Source organism: Colias croceus, chromosome 29, assembly GCF_905220415.1.
Source record: "Colias croceus chromosome 29, ilColCroc2.1".
Taxonomy (NCBI): domain Eukaryota; kingdom Metazoa; phylum Arthropoda; class Insecta; order Lepidoptera; family Pieridae; genus Colias; species Colias croceus.
In genome coordinates this window covers 4076525-4103221 of record NC_059565.1, presented here as the reverse complement: position 1 = coordinate 4103221, position 26697 = coordinate 4076525, and the positions used below count along the sequence as shown (strand labels likewise).

The window sequence follows — 26697 nt, the reverse complement described above, 5'->3', positions numbered from 1 at the left end:
TATATCCACATAATACATACCTGTTTAACACCCTGCTCACGTCGTTTCTCTATATATCTAGTGTCAGTACCGCTATCTAGCGAACTGTCTTTTGACCCGTCTGAGTCTACTCTTTTTTCTGTAAAATAAAATAATAAGATTAAAGATACGGTAATATTTCGATGCTTCCAGAGATCATTGTAATAAGATAAATATTTCAGAAAACACAAAAGCTATTTTGTATGTGAACCTTTTTGTTGTAGTGTAAGTTTTTTTTTTCCTATTAATGATAGTAAGTATTATCAAAGTGTTAAATCTATAATACATACTAGCTTACCGCCCGCGGCTTCGCCCGCTTTCTCTAAAACGATTTGAGATTTAAACTATCCTATCTCTCAAGTTGGATCGAACTGCACATGGTGTGCGAATTTTATTATAATCGGTTAAGTGGTTTAGGAGTCCATTGAGGACAAACATTGTGACACGAGATTTATATATATTATAGAAGATATGTACAAATGTGTTGCTAAGCACAAAACTCGAGAACGGCTGAACGGATTTCGTTAATTCATTTTTTAATAATATTCCTGGGGCGGACTGCAAATAAATAATAAAAACGCCGTGTGTCACTCGGGGACTGGGGCGGTTGCGCTATTGCATGCTATGCCTTCAAGCCACACCTCCGCCCGTCCCCGTGGGGAGCGTGAGGTTTTTTCGTTACGGAATTTCTCGATTCGGTCCCCGCGCTCAAGGCCCGCGATAGAAGCTATGCAATAGCTTAAAAAGATAATAATTATCCCACCAAAAACATTTTCATGTAAAATGTTGCCAAGACGAGCCCATATGACTCGCACTGTCAAAAAGTTATCAGATCTCATGTAGAGCGAAGCTTCTAACACTACACGCCCTAACTCTACAAGGCCTAACTTCACAAACTCTACACCTTAGTCAAAATATGTGGCTTGGCCATTTCGCTACATTCACATCGGCGTAAGGTGAAAAATTAATTCACTGTGCATTACTTTTGTGTTATACAATAGTTCTTGTAGTAACGATCGGCCAAGCCACATATTTTGACTAAGGTGTAGAGTTTGTGAAGTTAGGCCTTGTAGAGTTAGGGCGTGTAGTGTTAGAAGCTTCGCTCTACATGAGATCTGATAACTTTTTGACAGTGCGAGTCATATGGGCTCGTCTTGGCAACATTTTACATGAAAATGTTTTTGGTGGGATTTCATTTCTTTTTGTAAGTTGTTTGTAACAAAATTTTATAAGTATGTCGATTAAAGTTTTAATTTTTTTTTAACAAGGAGTACCTATACATATTATACACCACTATTTTTAAATCAGTACAAAAACTTTAAGGACATGTTAGCGAATACTTTATTGTCGTGATCATGATGTTAGAATTACATAATATCGATAGATAGCAAAGATATAATCATTTGTTTATTTAAGAAAGTCTCACTAAAATCATAGACACATTGCAGAGTTCATTCACTTATTCATTGATAGTATTACCTAACCTTGGGCAATAAAATGAAACAAGAGATGTAGTTACTAACTTTATTTATTTTAATTTCCTAAATTCAAATCTCCCCTTCATACTTTATCCGGGCTTAGGACCGGCATAATTACTTTTTTACAATAAATTAAATAGGTACGTAGGTATGCAATTACAAAGCAAACAATATCAAAATCGAATTTTGACGTATAAATTAAGAAGTTAGAATCAGCTGTTTTTTACAATACCTACTCTGTATTGAAAGAAAAAACGATTTTGGCGTGTTTAAGAAATTAGAATCAGCTGTTTTTACAATACCTAATCTGTATTGAAAGAAAAAACGATTTTGGCGTGTGAAGTTAGAATCAGCTGGTATTTACAATTATCTTAACCTTACAAGTATTTCAATAATAAAATTGTCCTTCAAAATGTCCACCACCATTATCAATACACAGACGTGCACGTTTTATTAAATTGTTTTTTAACGAGAGAAGTAAGTAGGTATGTTTTTTTGTCTTTTCACTTCATCCAATATGCGCTGTTTTAATTATTGTTCGACACTAACCGGCTCACTTTTGTTCACTTAATTTCACTCCACAAAAAGAGGTCCAAGGGTGTGAGATCAGGTGAGCGAGGAGGCCAAGCAGCAGGCCCGCCTCGACCGATCCACTGACTTCCAAACTCCGCTGTGAGAAATTCATGAACCGCAGCGTTATTCGACATTCGTACTACAGTCTGTGGTACTACGTCGAGGATCCTCTTAAAAATACGCTAGTACATTACACGTTAGCATTTTGTGACAACGCCTGCTGGTAAGCATTTACCACGACGCGACGCGACGGTTCGTACATTTGGCGATCGAGCGTTCGGGACTCGGGTACTATTATCTGTACATACGTACTGCTGCACTCGCATTTTCTCCACTCAAAAAGAACGCACGAAGCATAAGTACATAATTCCGTGATATGAATTGATATGATATTGTACCGGGAAAAACGTAAACAAACGCGACGAACAAAGGCAAGTTTTCACTTCCGCTAACAATTAGGCACTGTTTGTCCGTTGTCGCAACGCGTTCGGCGTTGGGGTGCGAACTGCGAACTGCGAACTGCGACGCGGGCGCAGGCCACAGAGGGAAAGGGGGTGGCGGGGTGAAGGATGGCGAGCTTCGACGCGAGTTTGCCGGAATTTATCAATGGAGCTGTCCAGCGGACCTATTCGAAATCGTACGCTAGAAAATTACAACACAATACCTAGTGTGGGTCATTCACTAAGAATAGGTTTAACAATGTTTACATATTTATGTGGACAATTTTGGGACATTTCTGTTTGTTAGTGTTTTTAATTATTTCTTACACAAATATGATTGGTTAAAGGTACTTAACACCCTGTAAAATTTTATGTACTGATTAAAAAATAGTGGTGTATATATTATCTAGAGGAACCAAGTTTTAGATTATTAGATTAGACCTCTAGCGTCATCAAAATTTAATTTAAAATTACAGGTCTCATACAAACTCCCATCCCCTAGTTTAAGGGGTTGGGGGATGAAAGTTACAAGTTTTATAATTTTTTTGTTGTTTGTGTGCTAATACTAGCTTACATACAAAATTTCAGCTTTCTAGGACATTAGGATACCTTAAGAATTTTGATGATCATCAGTGAGTCAGTGACGAAATTAGCGTTTTTTTAGATATAAATAAAATCTGAAGTATAAAAGCTAATGTAATTTAAACTTAATAATATGTTCAATAAGTCCGCTATTGACAATATATCCCGAAAATTTTGTTGATCTAGCATAATCCAAACCCAAATTATGAGGGTTCAAAAAAACGTCTGTGTCTGTGTCTGTGTCGGTGTCGGTGTCGGTGTCTGTGTCTGTGTCTGTGTCTGTGTCTGTGTCTGTGTCTGTGTCTGTGTCGGTGTCGGTGTCGGTGTCGGTGTCGGTGTCGGTGTCGGTGTCGGTGTCGGTGTCGGTGTCGGTGTCGGTGTCGGTGTCGGTGTCGGTGTCGGTGTCGGTGTCGGTGTCGGTGTCGGTGTCGGTGTCGGTGTCGGTGTCGGTGTCGGTGTCGGTGTCGGTGTCGGTGTCGGTGTCGGTGTCGGTGTCGGTGTCGGTGTCGGTGTCGGTGTCGGTGTCGGTGTCGGTGTCGGTGTCGGTGTCTGTGTCTGTGTCGGTGTCGGTGTCGGTGTCGGTGTCGGTGTCGGTGTCGGTGTCGGTGTCTGTGTCTGTGTCTGTGTCTGTGTCTGTGTCTGTGTCTGTGTCTGTGTCTGTGTCTGTGTCTGTGTCTGTGTCTGTGTCTGTGTCTGTGTCTGTGTCTGTGTCTGTGTCTGTGTCTGTGTCTGTGTCTGTGTCTGTGTCTGTGTCTGTGTCTGTGTCTGTGTCTGTGTCTGTGTCTGTGTCTGTGTCTGTGTCTGTGTCGGTGTCTGTGTCTGTGTCTGTGTCTGTGTCTGTGTCTGTGTCTGTGTCTGTGTCGGTGTCGGTGTCGGTGTCGGTGTCGGTGTCGGTGTCGGTGTCGGTGTCGGTGTCGGTGTCGGTGTCGGTGTCGGTGTCGGTGTCGGTGTCGGTGTCGGTGTCTGTGTCTGTGTCTGTGTCTGTGTCTGTGTCTGTGTCTGTGTCTGTGTCTGTGTCTGTGTCTGTGTCTGTGTCTGTCTGTGTCTGTGTCAGTGTCAGTGTCAGTGTCAGTGTCTGTGTCTGTGTCTGTGTTGGTGTCTGTGTTGGTGTCTGTGTCGGTGTCTGTGTCTGTGTCGGTGTCGGTGTCTGTGTCTGTGTCAGTGTCTGTGTCTGTGTCGGTGTCAGTGTCGGTGTCTGTGGCTGTGTCTGTGTCGGTGTCAGTGTCTGTGTCTGTCTCTGTCTCTGTGTCTGTGTCTGCAACTCTCTCTGTGTCTGTGTCGGTGTCTGTGTCTGTGTCGGTGTCTGTGTCTGTGTCTGTGTCTGTGTCGGTGTCGGTGTCGGTGTCTGTGGCTGTGTCTGTGTCGGTGTCAGTGTCTGTGTCTGTCTCTGTGTCTGTGTCTGCAACTCTCTCTGTGTCTGTGTCTGTGTCTGTGTCGGTGTCTGTGTCTGTGTCTGTGTTGGTGTCTGTGTTTGTGTCGGTGTCTGTGTCTGTGTTGGTGTCTGTGTCTGTGTCGGTGTCTGTGTCAGTGTCGGTGTCTGTGTTGGTGTCTGTGTCGGTGTCGGTGTCTGTGTCGGTGTCAGTGTCTGTGTCTGTCTCTGTGTCTGTGTCTGCATCTCTCTCTGTGTCTGTGTCGGTGTCTGTGTCTGTGTCGGTGTCGGTGTCGGTGTCTGTGTCGGTGTCGGTGTCGGTGTCTGTGTCGCTGTCGGTGTCTGTGTCTGTGTCAGTGTCTGTGTCGGTGTCTGTGTCTGTGTATGTGTCTGTGTCCGTGTCTGTGTCTGTGTCTGTGTCTGTGTCGGTGTCTGTGTCTGTGTTGGTGTCTGTGTTGGTGTCTGTGTCGGTGTCTGTGTCTGTGTCTGTGTCTGTGTCTGTGTCGGTGTCTGTGTCTTTGTCGGTGTCGGTGTCTGTGTCGGTGTCTGTGTCGGTGTCTGTGTCTGTGTCAGAGTCAGTGTCAGTGTCAGTGTCAGTGTCGGTGTCTGTGTCTGTGTCTGTGTCTGTCTCTGTGTCTGTGTCTGTGTCTGTGTCGGTGTCGGTGTCTGTGTCGGTGTCTGTGTCTGCATCTCTCTCTGTGTCAGTGTCAGTGTCAGTGTCAGTGTCAGTGTCTGTGTCTGTGTCGGTGTCTGTGTCGGTGTCGGTGTCAGTGTCTGTGTCTGTCTCTGTGTCTGTGTCTGCATCTCTCTCTGTGTCTGTGTCGGTGTCGGTGTCGGTGTCGGTGTCTGTGTCAGTGTCGGTGTCTGTGTTGGTGTCTGTGTCGGTGTCGGTGTCGGTGTCTGTGTCGGTGTCGGTGTCAGTGTCTGTGTCTGTCTCTGTGTCTGTATCTCTCTCTGTGTCTGTGTCGGTGTCAGTGTCTGTGTCTGTGTCGGTGTCGGTGTCGGTGTCTGTGTCTGTGTCAGTGTCGGTGTCTGTGTCTGTGTCGGTGTCGGTGTCTGTGTCAGTGTCAGTGTCAATGTCTGTGTCAGTGTCAGTGTCTGTGTCTGTGTCTGTGTCTGTGTCGGTGTCGGTGTCTGTGTCGGTGTCGGTGTCTGTGTCGGTGTCTGTGTCTGTGTCTGTGTCTGTGTCGGTGTCGGTGTCTGTGTCTGTGTCGGTGTCTGTGTCTGTGTTGGTGTCTGTGTCGGTGTTGTGTCGGTGTCTGTGTTGGTGTCTGTGTCAGTGTCTGTGTCTGCAACTCTCTCTGTGTCTGTGTCGGTGTCTGTGTCTGTGTCTGTGTCTGTGTCAGTGTCAGTGTCAGTGTCTGTGTTTGTGTTGGTGTCTGTGTCGGTGTCTGTGTCGGTGTCTGTGTTGGTGTCTGTGTCTGTGTTGGTGTCTGTGTCAGTGTCTGTGTCGGTGTCTGTGTCGGTGTCTGTGTCTGTGTCTGTGTCTGTGTCTGTGTCTGTGTCGGTGTCTGTGTCAGTGTCAGTGTCAGTGTCAGTGTCAGTGTCTGTGTCTGTGTTTGTGTCTGTGTCTGTGTCTGTATCTGTGTCGGTGTCTGTGTTGGTGTCTGTGTCTGTGTCTGTGTCGGTGTCTGTGTCGGTGTCTGTGTCTGTGTTGGTGTCTGTGTCGGTGTCTGTGTCGGTGTCTGTGTCTGTGTCTGTGTCGGTGTCGGTGTCGGTGTCTGTTTCGGTGTCAGTGTCAGTGTCAGTGTCAGTGTCAGTGTCAGTGTCAGTGTCAGTGTCTGTGTCTGTGTCTGTGTCGGTGTCTGTGTCTGTGTTGGTGTCTGTGTCGGTGTCTGTGTCGGTGTCTGTGTCGGTGTCGGTGTCTGTGTCAGTGTCAGTGTCAGTGTCTGTGTCGGTGTCGGTGTCGGTGTCTGTGTCTGTGTCGGTGTCGGTGTCGGTGTCTGTGTCTGTGTCGGTGTCGGTGTCTGTGTCGGTGTCTGTGTCTGTGTCGGTGTCGGTGTCTGTGTCGGTGTCGGTGTCTGTGTCTGTGTCGGTGTCTGTGTCGGTGTCTGTGTCTGTGTCAGTGTCAGTGTCAGTGTCAGTGTCAGTGTCAGTGTCAGTGTCTGTGTATGTGTCTGTGTCAGTGTCTGTGTCAGTTTCAGTGTCAGGGTCTGTGTCTGTGTCTGTGTCTGTGTCGGTGTCGGTGTCTGTGTCTGTGTCGGTGTCGGTGTCTGTGTCTGTGTCGGTGTCGGTGTCTGTGTCTGTGTCGGTGTCGGTGTCGGTGTCTGTGTCTGTGTCTGTGTCGGTGTCTGTGTCTGTGTCTGTGTTGGTGTCTGGGTCTATGTCTGTGTCTGTGTCTGTGTCTGTGTCTGTGTTTGTGTCTGTGTCGGTGTCTGTGTCGGTGTCTGTGTCTGTGTCGGTGTCTGTGTCGGTGGTCGGTCAGCCACATATTTTGACTAAGGTGTAGAGTTTGTGAAGTTAGGCCTTGTAGAGTTAGGGCGTGTAGTGTTTAGAAGCTTGGCTCTACATTAGATCTGATAACTTTTTGACAGTGCGAGTCATATTTATGGGCTCGGGTTGGCAACATTTTACATGAAAATGTTTTTGGTGGGATTTCATTTCTTTTTGTAAGTTGTTTGTAACAAAAAATTTTTATATTTTTTTCTTTTTTTTTTGGGGTGTATTTCTTGCACATCAGAGACGCCTTTTTTTATAGCCCACTCTCTTATTTTTTCTTATTCTTAATTTTTTTTTTTATTTTTAGCTACTGTGTGGACGTAAGAGGCAGGAGACGTTCGCAACACTTCTATTCATATTTATATGATCTGATCTGAAGTATATGTCTCGATATATGTCGATTAAATTTTTAAATATTTTTTTTAACAAGGAGTACCTATACATATATATATCTAGGGGAACCAAGTTTTAGATTATTATATTAGACCTCTAGCGTCATCAAAATTTAATTTAAAATTACAGGTCTCATACAAACTCCCATCCCCTAGTTTAAGGGGATGGGGGATGAAAGTTACAAGTTTTATAATTTTTTTGTTGTTTGTGTGCTAATACTAGCTTACATACAAAATTTCAGCTTTCTAGGACATTAGGAAATACCTTAAGAATTTTGATGATCATCAGTGAGTCAGTGACGAAATTAGCGTTTTTTAGATATAAATAAAATCTGAAATATAAAAGCTAATGTAATTAAAACTTAATATGTTTAATAAGTCCGCTATTGACAATATATCCCGAAAATTTTGTTGATCTAGCATAATCCAAACCCAAGTTATGAGGGTTCAAAAAAACGTCGAAACGCTTCGAGAAAAGATAGGTAGTGCCCGTGCGCTTCGCTTTCTTCTTTGGCTAGTCTTGGCGGGGGCACTACCGTGCCCCCAGACCCCCAGATAGTAGAGCCATTTTAATAGGCAACATTTGACAGTTCAACAAAATTCAACAACGTAACCTAGTAACGACGACATAGAATAACATGATATTTCGTTTTGTTAGAACTGCACATTTGCTTAAGTTTTTTCAATTACGATTACATATTTATAATAATAATGACCGATACAAGTTATTTTAAGATTTCATTTTACTGATAAACCATCCTAAACATAATAAACAATTTCTGAATTGAAGAACTGACGTCGCTACAATTTTGTGTCAATAAACCTTTTTTCTTTTTAAATGCTAGAGACGTTACTCAAAAAATCGAAATCTGACATCTAGAATCGAATGCATTGATAACTTGTGAATAAAAATCATCATAAATTAATAAATTCGATTGACAAATGTTTCAAATCCGTATCGATTAATACACTTTAATCGATGTTTTTAAGCAGGTTACCTCTCTTCGAAGATAAAATTGATAGACGTCAAATGTTGCCTATTAAATTGGCTCGACTATAATACAATAAGTAATACCTGCAGGTAAAACCCTCGAAGCCCATTTTCCCCTCGGCGCGGGATCAGGTGGTGTGGCGGGAGTGCTGACGTCATCACCTAGACTCTTCTTAGCCCATGATGGTAGACGACCTATGCGTAACCTGAAAGTTTTTTGTTAAAAGAAGTCGGTTAATAAGTATTAAATATTTTAGAATTCATTGATAAGGTATTATTATGTGTTACTGTATTTCTGAGAAATTGTTATTAAAACCGCATATTTGTTATATTATCTTTAAATGGAATAACTATCTCTTGTTAGTAGCGACATTCAGCGGTAGTTTTAAAAACTATTCATAAATATATGGAAAAATTGCACATGATTAAAAAAAATTGTTTTGTTTAGATAACACAGTTTAATAAATGCGAAAGAATATAAAACAATAGAATTCAAATTCACAGGAAAAGATTGATACAAATATCGCTTTACAATCAAATATTTTCAAAAAAACACTTTCCAAAGTACTTAATTTGGCCTTCTTCATAAATCTCACATTTCTTAAACATTATATCATGCCCCGAGGTTTCACTCGCATTGCTCCGCTCCTGATGATATATAGCCTATAGCCTTCCTCGTCAAATGGGCTATCTAACACCGAAATAATTTTTCAAATCGGACCAGTAGTTCCCGAGATTAACGCGTTCAAACAAACAAACTCTTCAGCTTTATAATATTAGTATAGATATATAACTTACGTATAGTCCGGTACAACGGGCGCTGCGAATTTATCGTCATTCGGTATTTCCCGCGGCGGGGAGCCCAGGTGCGAATCTGTTTCGCTTTCCAAGCCTGACATACCGTTTGACGGTGTTACTTTCCTGTAAAATAAGTTATTCGTTAATATTTATTATACATAGTAGTTTTATAAGCAGAAAAAATATTTTTTGGTACTGTAAAAGATATATTAAATGGCTTATATGTAAACATCATGTCTTGAGTTATGTTTTTAATCGATTCTGTGAACTGAATTCGATTTCGTGCAGTAACTTTCACGTACTTACTACATATTACATACTTGTGTTTATGGTTTTGTACCCTACTACATTAGGGTACAAAACATAATAGATATGTAGGGTACGTACTTTCTCAATTTGAACAACATTTTCCCTCTAAACAGCCGCACCCCCTAACACCCCCAACACCTCACCTGCACATCCGTATCGCCTGTTCAGCGAGTTTCGCCCTCACACAGTTTATTATGGTTCTATCATATCATGTTACTTTCATGTATTCGCCGACGTGTAAGTGTATTTTTTAAGTGTAAGTGTAAGTGTATGTGTATGTGTAAGTGTATTTTTTAAGTGTAAGTGTAAGTGTATGTGTATGTGTATGTGTAAGTGTATGTGTAAGTGTAAGTGTAAGTTTAAGTGTGTGTTAGTTTAAGTGTGTATGTAAGTGTAAGTGGATGCGTAAGTGTAAGTGTATGTGTAAGTGTAAGTGTATACCTGCCCATCCGTATCGCCTGTTGCGCGAGTCTCGCCCGCATAGTGACCACCATGTCGTGAGGCACGCGCCACACGAATATGCACCCGTCGCCACTTGCTGATACCACGTGTTGGCAGTCTGGTGTAAACCTGTGAAGGTATATGTGTTTATTATTCATACTTTATTACTCTGAAATAACTTAACTAGAAACTAAATCTAATTAAAAAATAAAACAAATGGCGGTCTTATCGCTAAATAGCGATGTCTTCCAGACAACCAGACGTAGGGAAGGAAGTTAGTTAGAGGAGAGGAATAGGGCAGAGGATAATATAATAAGTAAGAATATGTATGAGATTATGTAGAAATATAATATACAGGGTTACTTGTAAAACACCAGCAACCTCGCAGGACAAGATAGCTAACATCATAAGTAACAACATTTGTTCTACGAATTTTGGCATAACGCAATAAATTATTTTTAAATGATTTTTTAAACTTTTCTTTTAAACTTTTCGTTCGCTTCTTGTTTACGTAATTTTTGGGAGGCGTAGAGTTTATAATATCCAAACGGAAAATTAAATGAATATTTATTTTTGTATGAAAATAAAATCTAACAAATTATCAAAAGTCGTAGAACAAATGTTTTTGCTTATGATGTTAGCTATCTTGTCCTGCGAGGTTGCCGGTGTTTTAAAAGTAACCCTGTATATTCACAATAGTATAGGAAGGAATAATTAAAGACTTCAAAATATGTAAATAAATATATGAAGCAAGTATATTTATTTATTACACTTTACGGTTTAAGACATTTATTTCTCAAAAAAATTATTTATTACTCTTTATTGTAGCTAGGTGTGCTCCGCGGTTTCATCCGCATTGCTCCGCTCCTGTTGGTCTTAGCGAGATGATATATAGCTTATAACCTTCCTCGATAAATGGGCTATCTAACAACGAAATAATTTTTCAAATCGGACCAGTATTTCCCGAGATTAGCGCGTTCAAACAAAAAAAAACAAACTTCAGCATTATAATATTAGTATAGATTTAAGAAAAATATCTTTTTATAAAAAAAATTCACACTAGCGGTCCGCCCCGGCTTCACCCGTGGTACATATTTACGTTTTCTCTACTTAAGAACCATCCTTGTACTTCAAGGAATATAATAAAAAAAGAATCATCGAAATCTGTATTTTTTTTTTCGATAATAATCATTACTGAGTAACATAAGCTCTGTATTAAGAGATCGCGAAAAAAAAATTACCAACAGGAGCGGAGCCGCGAGACACAGCTAGTAACTAAATAAATAGATTTTAAACCATTTTTCTTACCTCAAACCGGTAACAATTTCGGAATGTCCATACATAGTTGCCATACACTCGCCAGAATAATAATCATACACACTTAATATTTTATCTGTGCTCGATGTTGCTAGGTATATACCACTGCTGTCTAGTGCCACCTGAAAAATAGATTAAAAATGATAAAAAATATAAAAACGGCGTGTGTCACTCGGGCACTGGGGCGGTTGCGCTATTGCATGCTATGCCTTCAAGCCACACCTCCGCCCGTCGGAGCGTGAGCGTGAGGTTTTTTCGTTACGGAATTTCTCGATTCGGTCCCCGCGCTCAAGGCCCGCGATAGAAGCTATGCAATAGCTTAAAAGAAACAAAAATTAAGCTTGCAATTTACTTAAAAACGTCATTTTGAAAAAGTTAATATTATTTCTACGCTAATATTCTTTCGATTATTTGAATGAATATTATGAATTTTTTGAGTCACTTTTTTGAGACACAGTATCATGAAAAAAATATTGATATTACACATATTCTGACAGCTGTCAAAGTCAATGTTTTCCCTCCATTTCGATACACACATTAAAAAGAAAAGAGCGTGTGTGTCGAGCACACGTGTCAGAAGTGAAACTTCTTTGGCAAGAAGATACAAAAAACGTCGCTTTACTCCATGACGTGACGGTATTGCCATGTCGCGACCTTGAAGTTTTACTAAAAAAAAAAAAATATTATTTCGTTTACCTTTATCAAAGTACCATCTTCAGCGGTAGTGCCTCTAAAGGTTTTAGTGTGACGCCCGTGAGCTGCACTGTATACGCGAACGTTTCTATCCTGTAATTATATATATTTTATTTATTTATAAGTTAAAATGTAAACAGGAATGGAAAGTGCCCATAATTGTGATAGTAAAAATGTTTTAGAACATATAAATACGTATATATGTCGTGGTCATATCGTAGATTTGCTCATTTCATGAAATTGCCAATTTAGTTTGGCCAGATGTCGATGACCAAATCGTGAAACGTTGACGATTTAATGATCTGATCAAACTATGTTTGCCATTTCATGAAATGAGCAAATCTACGTTATGGCCACGACATATATACTATCTACATTCTACATTTTAATAATTCAAAAGGATGATTAGTTAATACGATAATTCGTCTTTTTCAAAAGCTAACAGAAACTTTTGTGAATAAAAATTATAGTTAACTCTGCAGTGTTAAAAATCACAAAATAATGATTGTATAAAGAAAATTATTTTTCATTTATCCTTTAGATTTCACAAACATTTCCAGATCATATTTAAACTTTAAAGCAATACAAATTAAAACATCACCATATTTTGCATTTTTCTCCATGATATTTGTACAATACCTTACAAATTATATTCTTTTTCTTATTTTATACATTACTAGCTGTGCTCCGCGGTTTCACCCGCATGGCTCCGCTCCTGTTGGTCTTAGCGAGATGATATATAGCCTATAGGCTTCCTCGATAAATGGGCTATCTAACACCGAAAGTATTTTTCAAATCGGACCAGTAGTTCTTGAGATAAGCGCGTTGAAACAAACTCTTCAGCTTTTTAATATTAAGAATAGATTAATAAATAAACAATATTTACCTGACAAGCAGTAAGTATATGCCTGCCTCCAGCATCCACCTCCATATCATAGAGCGTAGTTCTACCAGATACGTTCTGACCTCTTGCAAATTGGTAACTACCGTCTTGCGTCTGAAATTGTGAATTATAAGGTAATTATAACATAATTATGAACCGAAAATTACTAAACGAATATATTAAATCGATCAATATTATTATTTCATAATTTTACTCTAACTAGCGGTCCGCCCCGGCTTCACCCGTGGTACATATTTACGTTTTCTCTACATAAGAACCATCCTCGAACTTCAAGGAATATAATAAAAAAATAATTATTGAAATCGGTCCACCCGTTCACGCGTGATATGTACTAGCTTACCGCCCGCGGCTTTGCCCGCTTTATCTAAAACCTAATAAATTATATACTAAAACCTTCCTCGAGAATCGCCCTATCTATTAAAAAAACCGCATCAAAATCCGTTGCGTAGTTTTAAAGATTACAAAGGGACATAGGAACAGAGAAAGCGACTTTGTTTTATACTATGTAGTGATAGTAACTGGTAAATATTTAAATTGATAAATATTTTACTTGTAAATATGTATTTGTGGTATATTAAATTGAAAAAGAAATAATTAAAATCAACATACCGTCTTCAACTGCCTAAACAGTATGGTTTTGTCCGCTCCACAGGACACCATTTGTAATCCACTGCTTGAGCTAAGGAATCGCACAGCTGTTATTGATGAGGAATGTTCGTCTAACGTTTGGAGGATTTGGTAACCCTGAAATTGGAAAAGATAAAAACGTAAACTGTCTGGAAATCATCATCATCATCATCAAACAGTGTTGCCAATATAAATGTACCATAAATTATACATAAATATGTAATATAATTAATAAGATAATTGAACAGTTTTTAGTATTTGGTAACCCTAGAATTTGATAAATTATGGAGGATTTGGTAACCGTGGCAATTAAAAATATTGAGAAAGGTAAATTGTATATAAATATGTATGTATTGAACAAATCGATAAGGAAGTTGCCTTTTCTACGGGGTAAAGTTATGTCTATAAATACTGTAACCCTACGGGATAATGTGATATCTATGAACACTGTTACTTTTTCTAAGTAAGAAATGTTGTCTGTGAATATTTAACACCATATTTTCTGGAACTATAAGAATTGTATGTGACCTGATGTTCCACCCACCTTATCCACCAGGAACACGTGTATCAGCCTATCCCGGGACGCTGAAGCCAGCAGCCTCGGCCTCTCCGAGTACTCCAAGCACAGCACCTCCGCATCATGGGCCTCCAGCGTGTGAGCTGGTGTTCCACTTCCAGTGCTGGAGTGGATCCAGATGTTGCCGGCTCGGTCTCCGGCTGCGATGTGCTTGCCGCACGGGGATACACGGACACATCTAAAGATAAAAATTAATAATATATCTTTTTTCAAATCTTTATTTATTTAAAGCCGTTGAATTACGGCTAGACATGCTGTCATAATGTATCATAACACCTATGTATACCATGTTTACTTGCAAATAAACGATTTAAACGATTTCAGGGTTTTGTCACCAAGGATCTGGCACTTTAATAGTTGTCTATGTGAAATACGAGAAAACCAGATTAACGTGAACCCGCGCTTAAAGTTAAACCCTGTCTAAATTGTATTGACAGTGATTAATTAATCAACCATTGATCAATGTTGCTGGCAAATTTAAATGTTTTCACTAACTATAATTAAGAAATGTTCCCAGCAACAAGTTGATTCAACGTTCTTGCTAAACAAATGTATACAAAGCTTAAAAATAAAATATAAATAATTCACATACCTCACACCAATTTTATCATCATACGTCTTGGATTTATCTCGATCACTCGTAGCCGTTAAATCGACGTCCTTTAGGAATTTTAGCTCGGGATCTATGTATAACACTTTGTTCAATTCCTGGAATGAAAATGTTTTGTTTGAACAAGTTTTTACGTTCTAAATATTCATCAAAACATAAAACACGATTTAAAATAAATAAATAAACAGTAGTCAAGGCTGTTTTAACTTATCATTTAGAACTGACTAGGAATAACATAATTGACTAATATTTTTCAAAAATATTCCGATTATCACACACTAATAACAATATAACACGAAAATACCTTATTATCTTCAACTTTTGAACCTCATCATCAACTTACTTAAAAATATCTATCTACCCGCAATTATTAGATTTTTTTCCGAAAACTACCCACATTGCTGTAAATGTTGATAACAATCTACCCGCAATTACTTGATTTTTTTCTTCGAATTTTTCCAGTTTTTTACGATTTTTTCTATTTTTCTGTTTTTAATACTCACATTGCTATAAATATTCGGTTGTTCCGGTCTCAAATTCCACAACCTCACTGTGTCATCGCTAGAACAGGTCAGGAACGTGCCGGCCGGTAGGGGTCCATTTGCCCCCACCATGTCTACACCCCATATACAGGCTGAGTGGTATAGCGCGGAGTGGGATTTGCCCACCTGGAATAAAAAAGGGGGAAAAAGTTGGAATAAAATTATAAGCTTGTTGAATTTGATATTTTTGGTTTTATGGCATTCAAATGCTTTATAAATATAAATTTATAAAGAATAGAATAGATTCGATCGCTCTGGCGGGTCACGAGTGGCCGAGTTGGTCAGGCATCCCTGGTTTGGCGCGAAATTTTTTCTATCCCGCTGCGTGATCGAATTTTTTCTATCCATACTAATATTACAAATGCGAAAGTAACTCTGTCTGTCTGTCTGTTACTCAATCACGCCTAAACTACTGAACCAATTTGCATGAAATTTGGTGTGGAGATATTTTGATACCCGAGAAAAGACATAGGCTACCTTTTATTGTGAAATATGTACCACGGGCGAAGCCGGGGCGGACCACTAGTTCTTTATAAATTTATATAGTTATATCAAGAAAACTGATGTAAAAATTGTCGGAATAGATTAAGAAGTAAATTATTACTGTATGTAAATATTCATTCATACTGTTTCTTTGAATTTATAGTAGATACATTTGATAAAGTGCAGCTTTCTTACAGTAAAAGTATGGAACATCAAGAAAGAAGAAAATAGAAAATACATTTAACAAGAAAGAAGATAATAGAAAATAAATACATAGAACATCAAAGTATAAGATACTTTGATGTTCTATGTATTTATTTTTTAAGGATCTACGGATTTTTTTTTAAGATTGATAGAAATTTTGAGTTCATTCGACAAACAAAAATACAAATCTTCCCCCTTTATAACATAAGTGTTCATGTAAATAATCAGCAATTTACAGAAATTAATTCTTTAAACTGTATTATTTTACATGTATTCATTTAGATTTTGTAAATTTGGAATCGAACTTTAAACATAAAAGTATTTATATAAAGCATCTAAATTCTCAAAACACCTTCCAAATCTAAACAAACAACTATCAATCTATACTAATATAATAAATCTGAAGAGTTTGTTTGTTTGACGGCGCTAATATCAGAAACTACTGGTCCGATTTGAAAAATTTTTTGGGTGTTATATAGCCCATTCATTTATTACTTCTGTTGGTCTAAGAGTGATGATATATCACGCTAAGACCAACAGAAGTGGAGCACTGCGGGTAAAGCCGCAGGGCACAGCTAGTATATAACCCCTATCAATATCTAACAACCGCATCAAACCCAACTCACCCGTTTGATATCCCTAACGTCCCAGACATACAAACTATGATCGTTGTACACACACGTCAGTTTGTGATTCCTCTCGTCATATGTAAGTGCGATTGCATCTGGATACCTTGCGTTTGGAGGCTGGCTGAACATGTGACTGAAAATAATATGGAGTGTTAATAATAATAAATATTTCAGGACAATTTTCACACACGGCACGTTCTGATCCCGTACTAAGCTTTCGCTTGTGTTATGGAAACCAGATGGCTGATAGACATACATATATATAATTTGAAATAAATACTTATATGGATAATCAACACCCAGACATAGAGCAAACATCTATGTTCATCACACAAATATTTGCCCCGGGTCGGAATCGAACCCACGACCTCTGACTTGGAAGGCAGCACTACCAACCAAGCCAACCGGTCAGTATTATTATGTTTCATTTACATCAAACAAATGCTATAATATGTCAATATGTCAAATTATTTTAGGCTGGCTGAACATGCGACAGAAAATAATATGAAATATTATTACGGTGCATTTACATAAAACGAATACTATATCAAATTATTTTAGTGCTAACAGGCGTAGAGCGTTTCGTTGTTAGTACGTTCGTAAAGATATGCAATATATTATATACCTAGTATATTATATAAAATACTTACTTAATATTCGTGCCCTGGGCCACATCGACCCCTAAATAGTGCGTCCGGGGCAAAGTGGTGACATATCGTAATGAATCCGGGGCAAAACACCGCACTATGCCCTCCGCGCAACCAACGAATATGTAGTTCGAGCCGATGGCCATGCAGTTCGCGCTTGTTGTCTGGAAGAAAAGGTGATTTGGTTAAAAGGGTTTTATGTGTAAGTTTTCTTAGTTTTTTCTGTCATTTTACTGTCAGATTTTCTATGGTTTATTTCTGTATCTCTTCTGTGTCCGCCTGAGGTGTCCGTATATGTTTTGCTGTTTCAATTGTGTATTTGTTTCTGTGTCTGTGCCGTATCTGTGTATATGTATGTGTGTGTGTCTGTATATGCTCACCCGTAACTCCACCCATTTATCCAACAGTCTCCTCTCATTGAACTCACACAGCAGCCCGCCGCGTGTGATCGCGTACGTACTACCGGCGCATTCTCCCCGACCACATACAACGTCGCAGAACTCGTTGTCTTTCTGCTCGCCGAGTATGGCGGACCGACCCATGAGTGGAACAGGCTCTTTGAACTGGAATGTTTTTCAATTGAAATGGTTAAAATACGCTTCAATTGGGCTGGAATGTAGTTAAAAAACTAAAAAACAAGCTTAAACTCATGAAATTATTATATTGTCACCGACCCTTGATATCGACACGTAATAAAATATTATTTTATTTATCCATACTTATATTATAAATGCGAAAGTAACTCTGTCTGTCTGTTACTGAATCACGCCTAAACTACTGAACCAATTTTCATGAAATTTGGTATGAAGATATTTTGATACCCGAAAAAGGATATAGGCTACCTTTTATTGCGAAATATGTACCAGTAATTTTCAATAAAAATGTTACAAAAAATATTATGTTCTGATCGGTCTAAGGCGTTTGATTATGTTGTGCATAATTTTAACATAAAAGAAACTACTAGTATTGTTTAATTGAATATTAGTACATTAGATATGTTATAACAAATCATTAGATAATATTACCAATTTTTTATTAATTCATGCTCAAATTGAGAATTACGAATTTTTAAACAATTTCATTATAATTGTCCATAATCCATACAAATACAAATATTCATAACTCACCTTCGCATTCCTAGAATATTCCAAATACCAGAACTTGACATGCCGGAAGCCAACCGTGACGAAGTAATTTCCACTCTCCGAGAAACTGACCGCCTTTACACGGGATGATACCTGAAATATAAAGATTTACATATTAATAAAAAAATTGTGGATAATAATATAATTGGTGATATTATTATGTTTATTTGTCACAAAATTAACATTTTTTGTTATTATAAGACTGGTGCTGGGATACAGGAAAAGTAAATCAAATTTTTCCAATATCGTTTCATGCTATTATTCACATTTCGATGATATTCATGTTTCAATCAAACATTTAAAAAAATGAAGCAAATGGGAAAAATGAAGCAAATGTGAAATTTCATGATTCTGTAAATAAAAATACCCAAATTGACACCTTATTCTATACGAATTTTATTATACCGCTGATAACAAAACTCTGCCTAATAGACACATAGGCAGAGTTTTGCTTCGGACAATTTTTGAGAAAGACTATAATTAGCCTAGTTTATTTGACGTCATACATACCTTATTGCTAGCCAATTTCAGATTAGCTCTCCAATCCCACACATTGACTATCATGTCATGTTGCGATCCCACCGATACTAGGTATTTGGACGATGTGGAGAATGCCTGGAAAAAATAGATTTTTATAAGTAGGTTTTAGGTTACAAAGTATCATGATATTGAGTTTAATGTGTCTTACTAAAAGTACGTAAAGTAATTTTTATTTATTTATTATACTTCATTGTACCAACATGAATGGATAAAGCAGAAAAAAAGAACAATATCACAAAGAGGCCTCATTTGTACAAAATTGCGCCTTATTGCTGAACAGCAATCTCTACCAGGCAACCTGGTAGGAAAGGAAATGTATGAAGGTCGTGGGATAACGCAAAATAAATTTTATTTCTTATTAATTAAAAGCAAGGCACTGATATTTATATTTTTATGAGGTATAATAATTAATCAAAAGCAAAAATTAACGATACAAGCCTATAAAGCTGTGCTTAATCTATTTATTTATTTATTTCATCTTTAAATTGTTTATCATAATTATTTTATTACAAAAAATTATGTTAGTATCAAACTGTTTATATTAAGTATTAACGCATGTTTACAAATTACAACTTCTTTAAAGAATATATAGATAATTTACCACACAATTAACTCCATGAGTGTGACCAGGAAATTCCGCTATCTGAACTGCACCAGACTGACTGGGATCCTGGAAATAATAATTATTTATTGTAGTTAATTATGTTCAAAGTTTATTAATACGATAAAAACACATAATGGAAACAAAAATACTGTTATCGTTAATATGTTGTAATGTTAAAATATAGTATCGATGTAATACTTTGTCAATATTGAAAAGTATTGTAAGATTTTTGTTTTTATTTATTAACAAAAAGCCCTTTGTACAAATTTTAATTGAATTGAATACTCTAACACGATTTCTGTATATCTGAATCTTAGATTACAAAATATAGTACAGATGGAGCATGACAACCGCCCGTCGCCCTTGTCAAAGAAAATACGAAATCAAAAGCAAATACGTCGCTGCACCAGTGCTATAGCGCATATAGTGTCATGCAATACGTCAAAAAGGGTTTGCAATTTTAGTAAAAAAATGCAGTCTTGTGATAATAAAACGCTGTAAAATTTGTTCCCGAAAACAAAAAAAAAGATGAAACATCGTTTCACAGGTTTTCTGTAGATTATTTGGCTGATTTATTTCTTTATACGAATAATAATTTTACAGATATGAAGGAATACAAAACTTCAACGTATGTTGCCAGTATTTTGAAAATGAATTTGCCATTTTTATTGGTAAAACGGTAAATTGGTTAAAAGATCTTCAGGGTAATGCTGTTGGATTTTTCGATCGTGAATGTGATTATTTGTATAGTGCACTAAAGGTTCATGATCATTATTAGATTATTTTAATAAGCGTAATACATTATTTTGTTACTTTAATAAAGCTTAAAAACGTCATAGTCGTTTTCGCTAGCGATTTAATTTATGTGAACTCCATGATGAAAATAAAATGTCCCGTATTCTCGACTAAAAACTATCGCTATTCGCATTCATATATTTTGAAAAATAAAAAATTATAAGTAGTTAATATTGAAACTTTTTTTTTATGTTATTATTTTGTCCATATATAACTTTAGTAGGCAGGTTCTTTATATAATAAAAGAATTTTTACAATATTACAAAAAAAAAAATCATAAACCCGAAATTATATTAATATAAAAATTAAAACTTGACTGGTAATTTATGTATATAGCCTACGTCACTACCGCCACTAACATAATAATTCAGATGATTGCAATGAAACCTCACGTCTCAAAATCGGTCCTACGGTTTATACTACAGGGCGTGTCAAAGAAATATTATACATACAAATACATACATAAACTCGAAAAACATAACACTCTTTTTTCCGTAGTCGGGGAAAAATTTGGGAAATTTTTCTATATCCGGTAACATTACACGCACACAGAAGCACCGTGTACGTACAGTGCAGCGACGAAATGACAGCACACATAGCTTTATTGAAAATGACGATAAATCATTCGGTTTAGTTCGGCAACGCTCCATCTGTCTTTTATTTTGTAATCTAAGATCTGAATTATAAATTATTATAATATAGTGACAAGTAATAAAAGTTTCCATGCATTTAAAAACAATCGCATTCACAATGTTGAAAACAGTTGCTACACACCGCTAGGTGGCGCTAGAACAAAACTTCCATCAAACAATAGTAAAAACGCTATATCAAACACGGTTAATTTCCAACTACTCGCCGCTAGATGGCGCTGAAATAAATGTATTTGTATGTATATGTCGTGGTCATATCGTAGATTTGATCATTTCATGATATGAGTGGCCATTTCACGAAATGGTCGCATATCGTGAAATGGCCAACATAGTTTGATCAGATCGTTAAATCGTCAACGTTTCACGATTTGGTCATCCACATTTGGCCAGATCGTATAAAATATAAAGAGTCCATAAAATATTAAAAAATTTCAGAATAACTATATTCTAAAAACTTGTTTAATGTCATTTAAGTTAGTGCCGCGGCAGCGGCCGGCGAATGCCAGAATCGAATCGTTTTTGCAATAGAAAACAATTAGGTTAGGTTAGGTTACACTTTGATAAACAACGCACGAGCCGAGCGAGCAAAGCGAGCGTGCCGCGGCAGCGGCCGGCGAGTGCCAGAAGCGGATCGCTTCTTAAAAAACAAACAATTATAATAATATAGTAGTAGTTTCTTAAATTATTTTATTTAAGTCGCATTTTTTCTTAAATACATATAAGATATCCACATTTTCCATAGTACTCGTACCTCTTCGTCGTAAATTCTTTGCTATGACTTTCTTCATAATATTGTTATTAAACGAATTATGAAGTTTTTAACTGCGAATAATTTAATTTTCGCCAGCGGCCGCCATCTTATCACATAAACACAGAGCTTGCAGCGCCTCTACCAACGATTAATGTAACTATTTTACGATATGATCAAATAATTTTGGTCATTTCATGAAAAAACCGTGCGTTAATTGGCCATATCGTGAAACGATTTCTTATCATTGATCTGCCCAAACCACATCATGATGTGGCCAAACTAAATTGGCCATTTCACGATATGCGACCATTTCGTGAAATGGCCACTCATATCATGAAATGATCAAATCTACGATATGACCACGACATATATACAATTACCTGTAAATCCCAAACTCGCACGGCAGGCGCATGGCCACACTCCCCGGTTGCTAGGTAACGGCCGTCAGGAGAAAACGCGACGCACGTGACGCTCTTGCGTGACGCGTTCAGCACGTGCGATTGGCGGTTTTTGCGCACGTTGTACAGTACCACTGTGCATCTGGAATTTGAGGGATTGTATGTTAGTATGAATGATGAAATAAAATTAACAAATAATTAACAATAAACATGAAAAAAAAAAAGCAAATTGAAATTTAATGTTTATATTATTTTTAATATTAACGCTTTCGTAATATGTATGCCCAGCGAACTTACATTACTACATCACAGTATAATTTGTCAATTAGCCTAAAACATTACTTTACATTATTACCTCTATCGCGGTGCTATTATCCAGAAACTTTTCTGTAGTCTAGTTAACAACTTTAAGTGTTAAAATACATATTTTAATGCTAACCAATCAACGCAAAATTCGCCATATCGTCTAAACACAAAATTCCACACGATTAAACAAAACATTCACCATACTACCACTATACATAATCACAAACAAGTGTTAAGTCTCATGGTATGTAGCCGTGAGAAAAGACACACGAAATTGTCGTACATACGAATTAGGTATTGTGGTTATGTTCATGAATGAGCGGAAGAGTAAGCGATTATTTGCTAGGATAGATTTTAGATACATCTACGGATTAGATATGTTTCAAATTTCAACTTACGAATAGGAACTAGGATTTGATATAAGGTAATATAGGACCATGTACAGTTGATGTACAGGAAGGAGCCTTTATTTAAGGTACGTCAATATGCTAATGATTTTAATATTTATTTTCTCTTAGCGAGAGATTATCGCTTAGCAAAATTGATATTTGTTTAGATAGGTTCATAACTTCTGGGTTTGTTCTAATTAGCATATTTTTAATTATTAACTATTAACAGATACATGTATGAAAATACATATAAAATTGCCAATCCGAAAAAAGTATAACACAACTACCTTTAAATAACTCGTTGTATTTACAAATCGCTTTGCTTATCATAGAAACCTATACCTTATCAATAATATACACCAATCTATTATTTCTTGTATTTGCAGTATTTGTATTTGTGTGTTTGTATGTGTAACAAACTTCTCTCCAAACTATATTTCTATTAAGTACATATTTTGATAATTTTGTATGCATATAGAATATAGATTAATTTACGTGATTGGTAATTGTGAGGAGAAATAAATAAATGATTTGATTGATTGATTATCCGCTAATCGCTCCGCACATCACCCAGCGCTACCTTACCCATCATAGCCCTATGTTAATATTCAGAAGCGTGATGGACATAATATATTCCTGGTACGTGGAACAGACGTCGTTTACATTTCTATTGGACCTATTGCACCATTAGTTCACTAGTGATGTCCTGTTTATCGATACGTATTTAAAACATGATTTTTAAATTTCTAAGAAATATTTTTATTTACGATTTAGGATTTTTTAACCCATTGAGCCCCGAGCGGCCCTATCTAACCACGACACATCACACAATAGATTTTCTATTGTGTCTGTGATTCCGGGGGCTGAGTTTATTAGCTTCTCCTGTATGTTTGTATGTAACCGACTTCTTTAGACTCGATTTTGATCCACTTTAAACGGGCAGATTTATTTCAAACTTTGCATACTTATCAAGGATCAGTGACTATACAATAATTTCATGAGTTAAGGCATGTTTTTTATTCTTCACTACATAGTATAAAACACAGTCGCTTTCTCTGTCCCTATGTCCTTTTGTATCTTTAAAACTACGTAACGGATTTTGATGCGGTTTTTTTTAATAGATAGAGTGATTCAAGAGGAAGATTTTGTATATAATTTATTAGGTTTTAGACAAAGCGGGCGAAGCCGCGGGCGGTAAGCTAGTTTTTAATATATTAATTGAGTAATTAAGGCTTAACGCAACGTGTATATTTCAATAATCTGAAAATGCTTAATAATTATTTTATTAGGTTTATGAGACCTTTCTTGTGTTATTATATTTTCATTAAAAGGTATACCTATCATATTATTTTATAAGAACTAGTGCCGGTTTCAACACTAAGTGATAATGTATCTAATTGAAACACTTTGTCGTAACTATATCATCATACATCATTTGTTTTTACTTACAAATACGCTATCCAAATTGTGAAACCATACTTTGATGTTTCTGTATTATAATTTAGGTACCTACAGTATAGATTTAGCGAATGGCTATTATAGAAGTCAGGGCATAAGCGGCGAGATTACAAGATCTAATTTCCATACAAAATTAACAATCTTTCGGAATACATATTTGACAGTAAATAATGCTAATGCATACATTAAAACCACATCACGTGACATTACCATGCATTTGACACACACTCTTTTGTTTATTATTGTTAATTATCGACCACTTGACATCCCCTGACGGAAATAAATCGGTTTAAATTTCCGCAAGGTTCTCCAAGTACGAAATAACTTTTCGCCATGAGTCATGGAGGCGCGGAAGTTACCAACCATGGCGGGGTGGTTGAACTGTCGCGACATTGTTCCGTATGAAATACTTCATCTATGAATTCTATGGTGAAAGGTTTTCTTATTGATTGGATTAATATGCTTTAATGTGCTTCTTACATAATGTTGAAATTAACTTAACTATAGTCGCTGTGTTTAGGTGAGTTACGCTCTGCCTGAATTGATTTTCGCACATTTTAATATCGTTAAATGGAACCTAGAATAAGTACAAGAGCTATGTTTAGTTTTCAAATCGACAACAGAGAAGTTAAACAGGAGATGGTTTTTCATTGTTGTAGGTATTGTAAAACTATCGTTTGACTACGTGTCATCATCATCATCATCAACCACATGGTCATACCAAGAAAAGCAATAGTAGCAAAGCACGCAGGAAATACCGGAAAGCAGGTATAGGTAGGTATTGCAAAACTATTTATTGTCTACGTGTCATCAACATCATCATCAGCCTATTTTGTTTTCTGATGCAGAGGCCGTATTATGACCATTTATTTCCAGACAGTTTACGCCTTAAATTGAACAATTGAACCATGGCTGGTTGTTGCGATGATAATATGAATTTGCCAGTCAGTTCAATTCACGGCGTAATTTGTCTGGAAATAAGAGGTCATAATACAGCCCCAGTTGACAAAAACTCCGTCAACGTCAAAACGGAATAATTCTACCACTATCATAGAGAAAATTATATAATCAACTCTTCATTTATAAATAAAATCAATTAACTCATAAAATAATAAAAGCACAGAACCCATAGCTTAATTCACAACGCCGTATTAAATATTGTTTCCCTTAAACCACAGTCGTAGACATAGTTTAACGAAGTTGCGGTATTTTGTAAAAAACAAAAGAGAACAATTTTACGTATACCTTCGTAGGGTTGAAAAGTGTGTGATTACGATGATAAAGTTTGTTTTTAGATTTTTACTAGCTGAGCTTCGCGGTTTCACCCGCGTGGCTACGCTCCTGTTGGTCTTAGAGTGATAATATACGTAATAGCCTCCCTCGATAAACGGGCTATCTAACAGTTAACACCGAAATAATTTTTTCAAATTGGACCGGTAGTTCCAGAGATTAGCGCGTTCAAACAAACAAACTCTTCAGCTTTATAATATTAGTCTGATATTAGTATAGATTTCTATGTCATTTGTATAATGTAAACAATCAAAGGCCTCTAGACTAACTGCAGAAATTCCAAAGAATAGAATCCGCTATCGATTCTGACCGGAATAACGGGAAGTTTTAATAGTTTAATTGAACTAATTTCGTCTGAATGAGAATTTTGGTCGTGGCCGTCATCGTCGTTGGTAGTGTAACCGAAATATTAGCAAAACGTCATAAACTTATGTCAATTAGTAATTAACTAATTAGTATCGATAGCGGATTCTATTCTTTAGCATTTCTGCTATTTGTCTAGATGCAATACGGTTATTATGTACAAAAACAACTTACGCTAAGCTAGGTACCCCCTTTACACGATTCTAATCGTTTTATTTATCTTATAACTGCAATTAACATCACATGCTCATTTTTTAATTTATTGTTTGTCTCAAATGTACTTATTTTTACTGTCATATAGAATTTTCATTTTCAAAAAACAGCAAATCTTTATAATATAAATGAATCGCAAAATGTGTTGGTAAGCGCATAACTCGAGAACAACTGAACCGATTTCGTTAATTCTTTTTTTATTACATTTCTTGAAGTACGAGGATGGTTTTTATGGAGAGAAAACGTAAAAATGTACCACGGGCGAAGCCGGGGCGGACCGCTAGTTTTCAATAAATACAGTCGTAACACTTGTAGAAGCACTAATATGTTTAATAAACGTCGATACTTTGACTATACTATTACTTTTTACACGCTTTATATTAGCTTCACCTGTATGTTTGTATGTTTGTAACCGACTTCTTTGGGCGCGATTTTGACCCACTTTAAACGGCCAGATTTCGTTCAAACTTTGTCGATTTATTGAGGACCGATGACAATACACTAATTTGATAAAATTTTCTATTTTTTAGTTCGGTTTTCTATAAAAAGCGTGTTTTTTAGTTTTTTTAAACTATTATTATTATTTATAAGTTAATTCCAGTCTTGTTACATTTATAGAACTATCCTTTATATAATCATGAAATGACAAGGGTGAATTTAAAATACACCACTCCCATCCTAGGTGTGGACTGGCGCGTCGGGATCAATATTTCCCCCTGATTGTAGTAAAAG

The 26697-nt window shown here is 36.9% G+C and overlaps 1 protein-coding gene across 5 annotated transcripts in view; it reads right to left on the bottom strand.

The window, feature by feature from the left end:
- Positions 1 to 26697, bottom strand: part of LOC123704247 (mitogen-activated protein kinase-binding protein 1) — a 110235-nt gene that overhangs the window by 28263 nt on the left and 55275 nt on the right. For all 5 annotated transcript variants that reach the window (XM_045652550.1, XM_045652553.1, XM_045652554.1 and 2 more), the window contains 18 exons: positions 21929 to 22088; positions 19350 to 19418; positions 18719 to 18823; positions 18191 to 18301; positions 17444 to 17626; positions 17067 to 17227; positions 16414 to 16549; positions 15062 to 15226; positions 14541 to 14656; positions 13916 to 14126; positions 13354 to 13488; positions 12727 to 12837; positions 11844 to 11933; positions 11139 to 11269; positions 9831 to 9959; positions 9081 to 9203; positions 8367 to 8488; positions 21 to 118 (listed from right to left, as the gene is read on the bottom strand). In XM_045652550.1, coding sequence (XP_045508506.1) covers positions 21 to 118; positions 8367 to 8488; positions 9081 to 9203; positions 9831 to 9959; positions 11139 to 11269; positions 11844 to 11933; positions 12727 to 12837; positions 13354 to 13488; positions 13916 to 14126; positions 14541 to 14656; positions 15062 to 15226; positions 16414 to 16549; positions 17067 to 17227; positions 17444 to 17626; positions 18191 to 18301; positions 18719 to 18823; positions 19350 to 19418; positions 21929 to 22088 — 2356 coding nt within the window. The remainder of the gene's footprint in view (positions 1 to 20; positions 119 to 8366; positions 8489 to 9080; positions 9204 to 9830; positions 9960 to 11138; positions 11270 to 11843; positions 11934 to 12726; positions 12838 to 13353; positions 13489 to 13915; positions 14127 to 14540; positions 14657 to 15061; positions 15227 to 16413; positions 16550 to 17066; positions 17228 to 17443; positions 17627 to 18190; positions 18302 to 18718; positions 18824 to 19349; positions 19419 to 21928; positions 22089 to 26697) is intronic.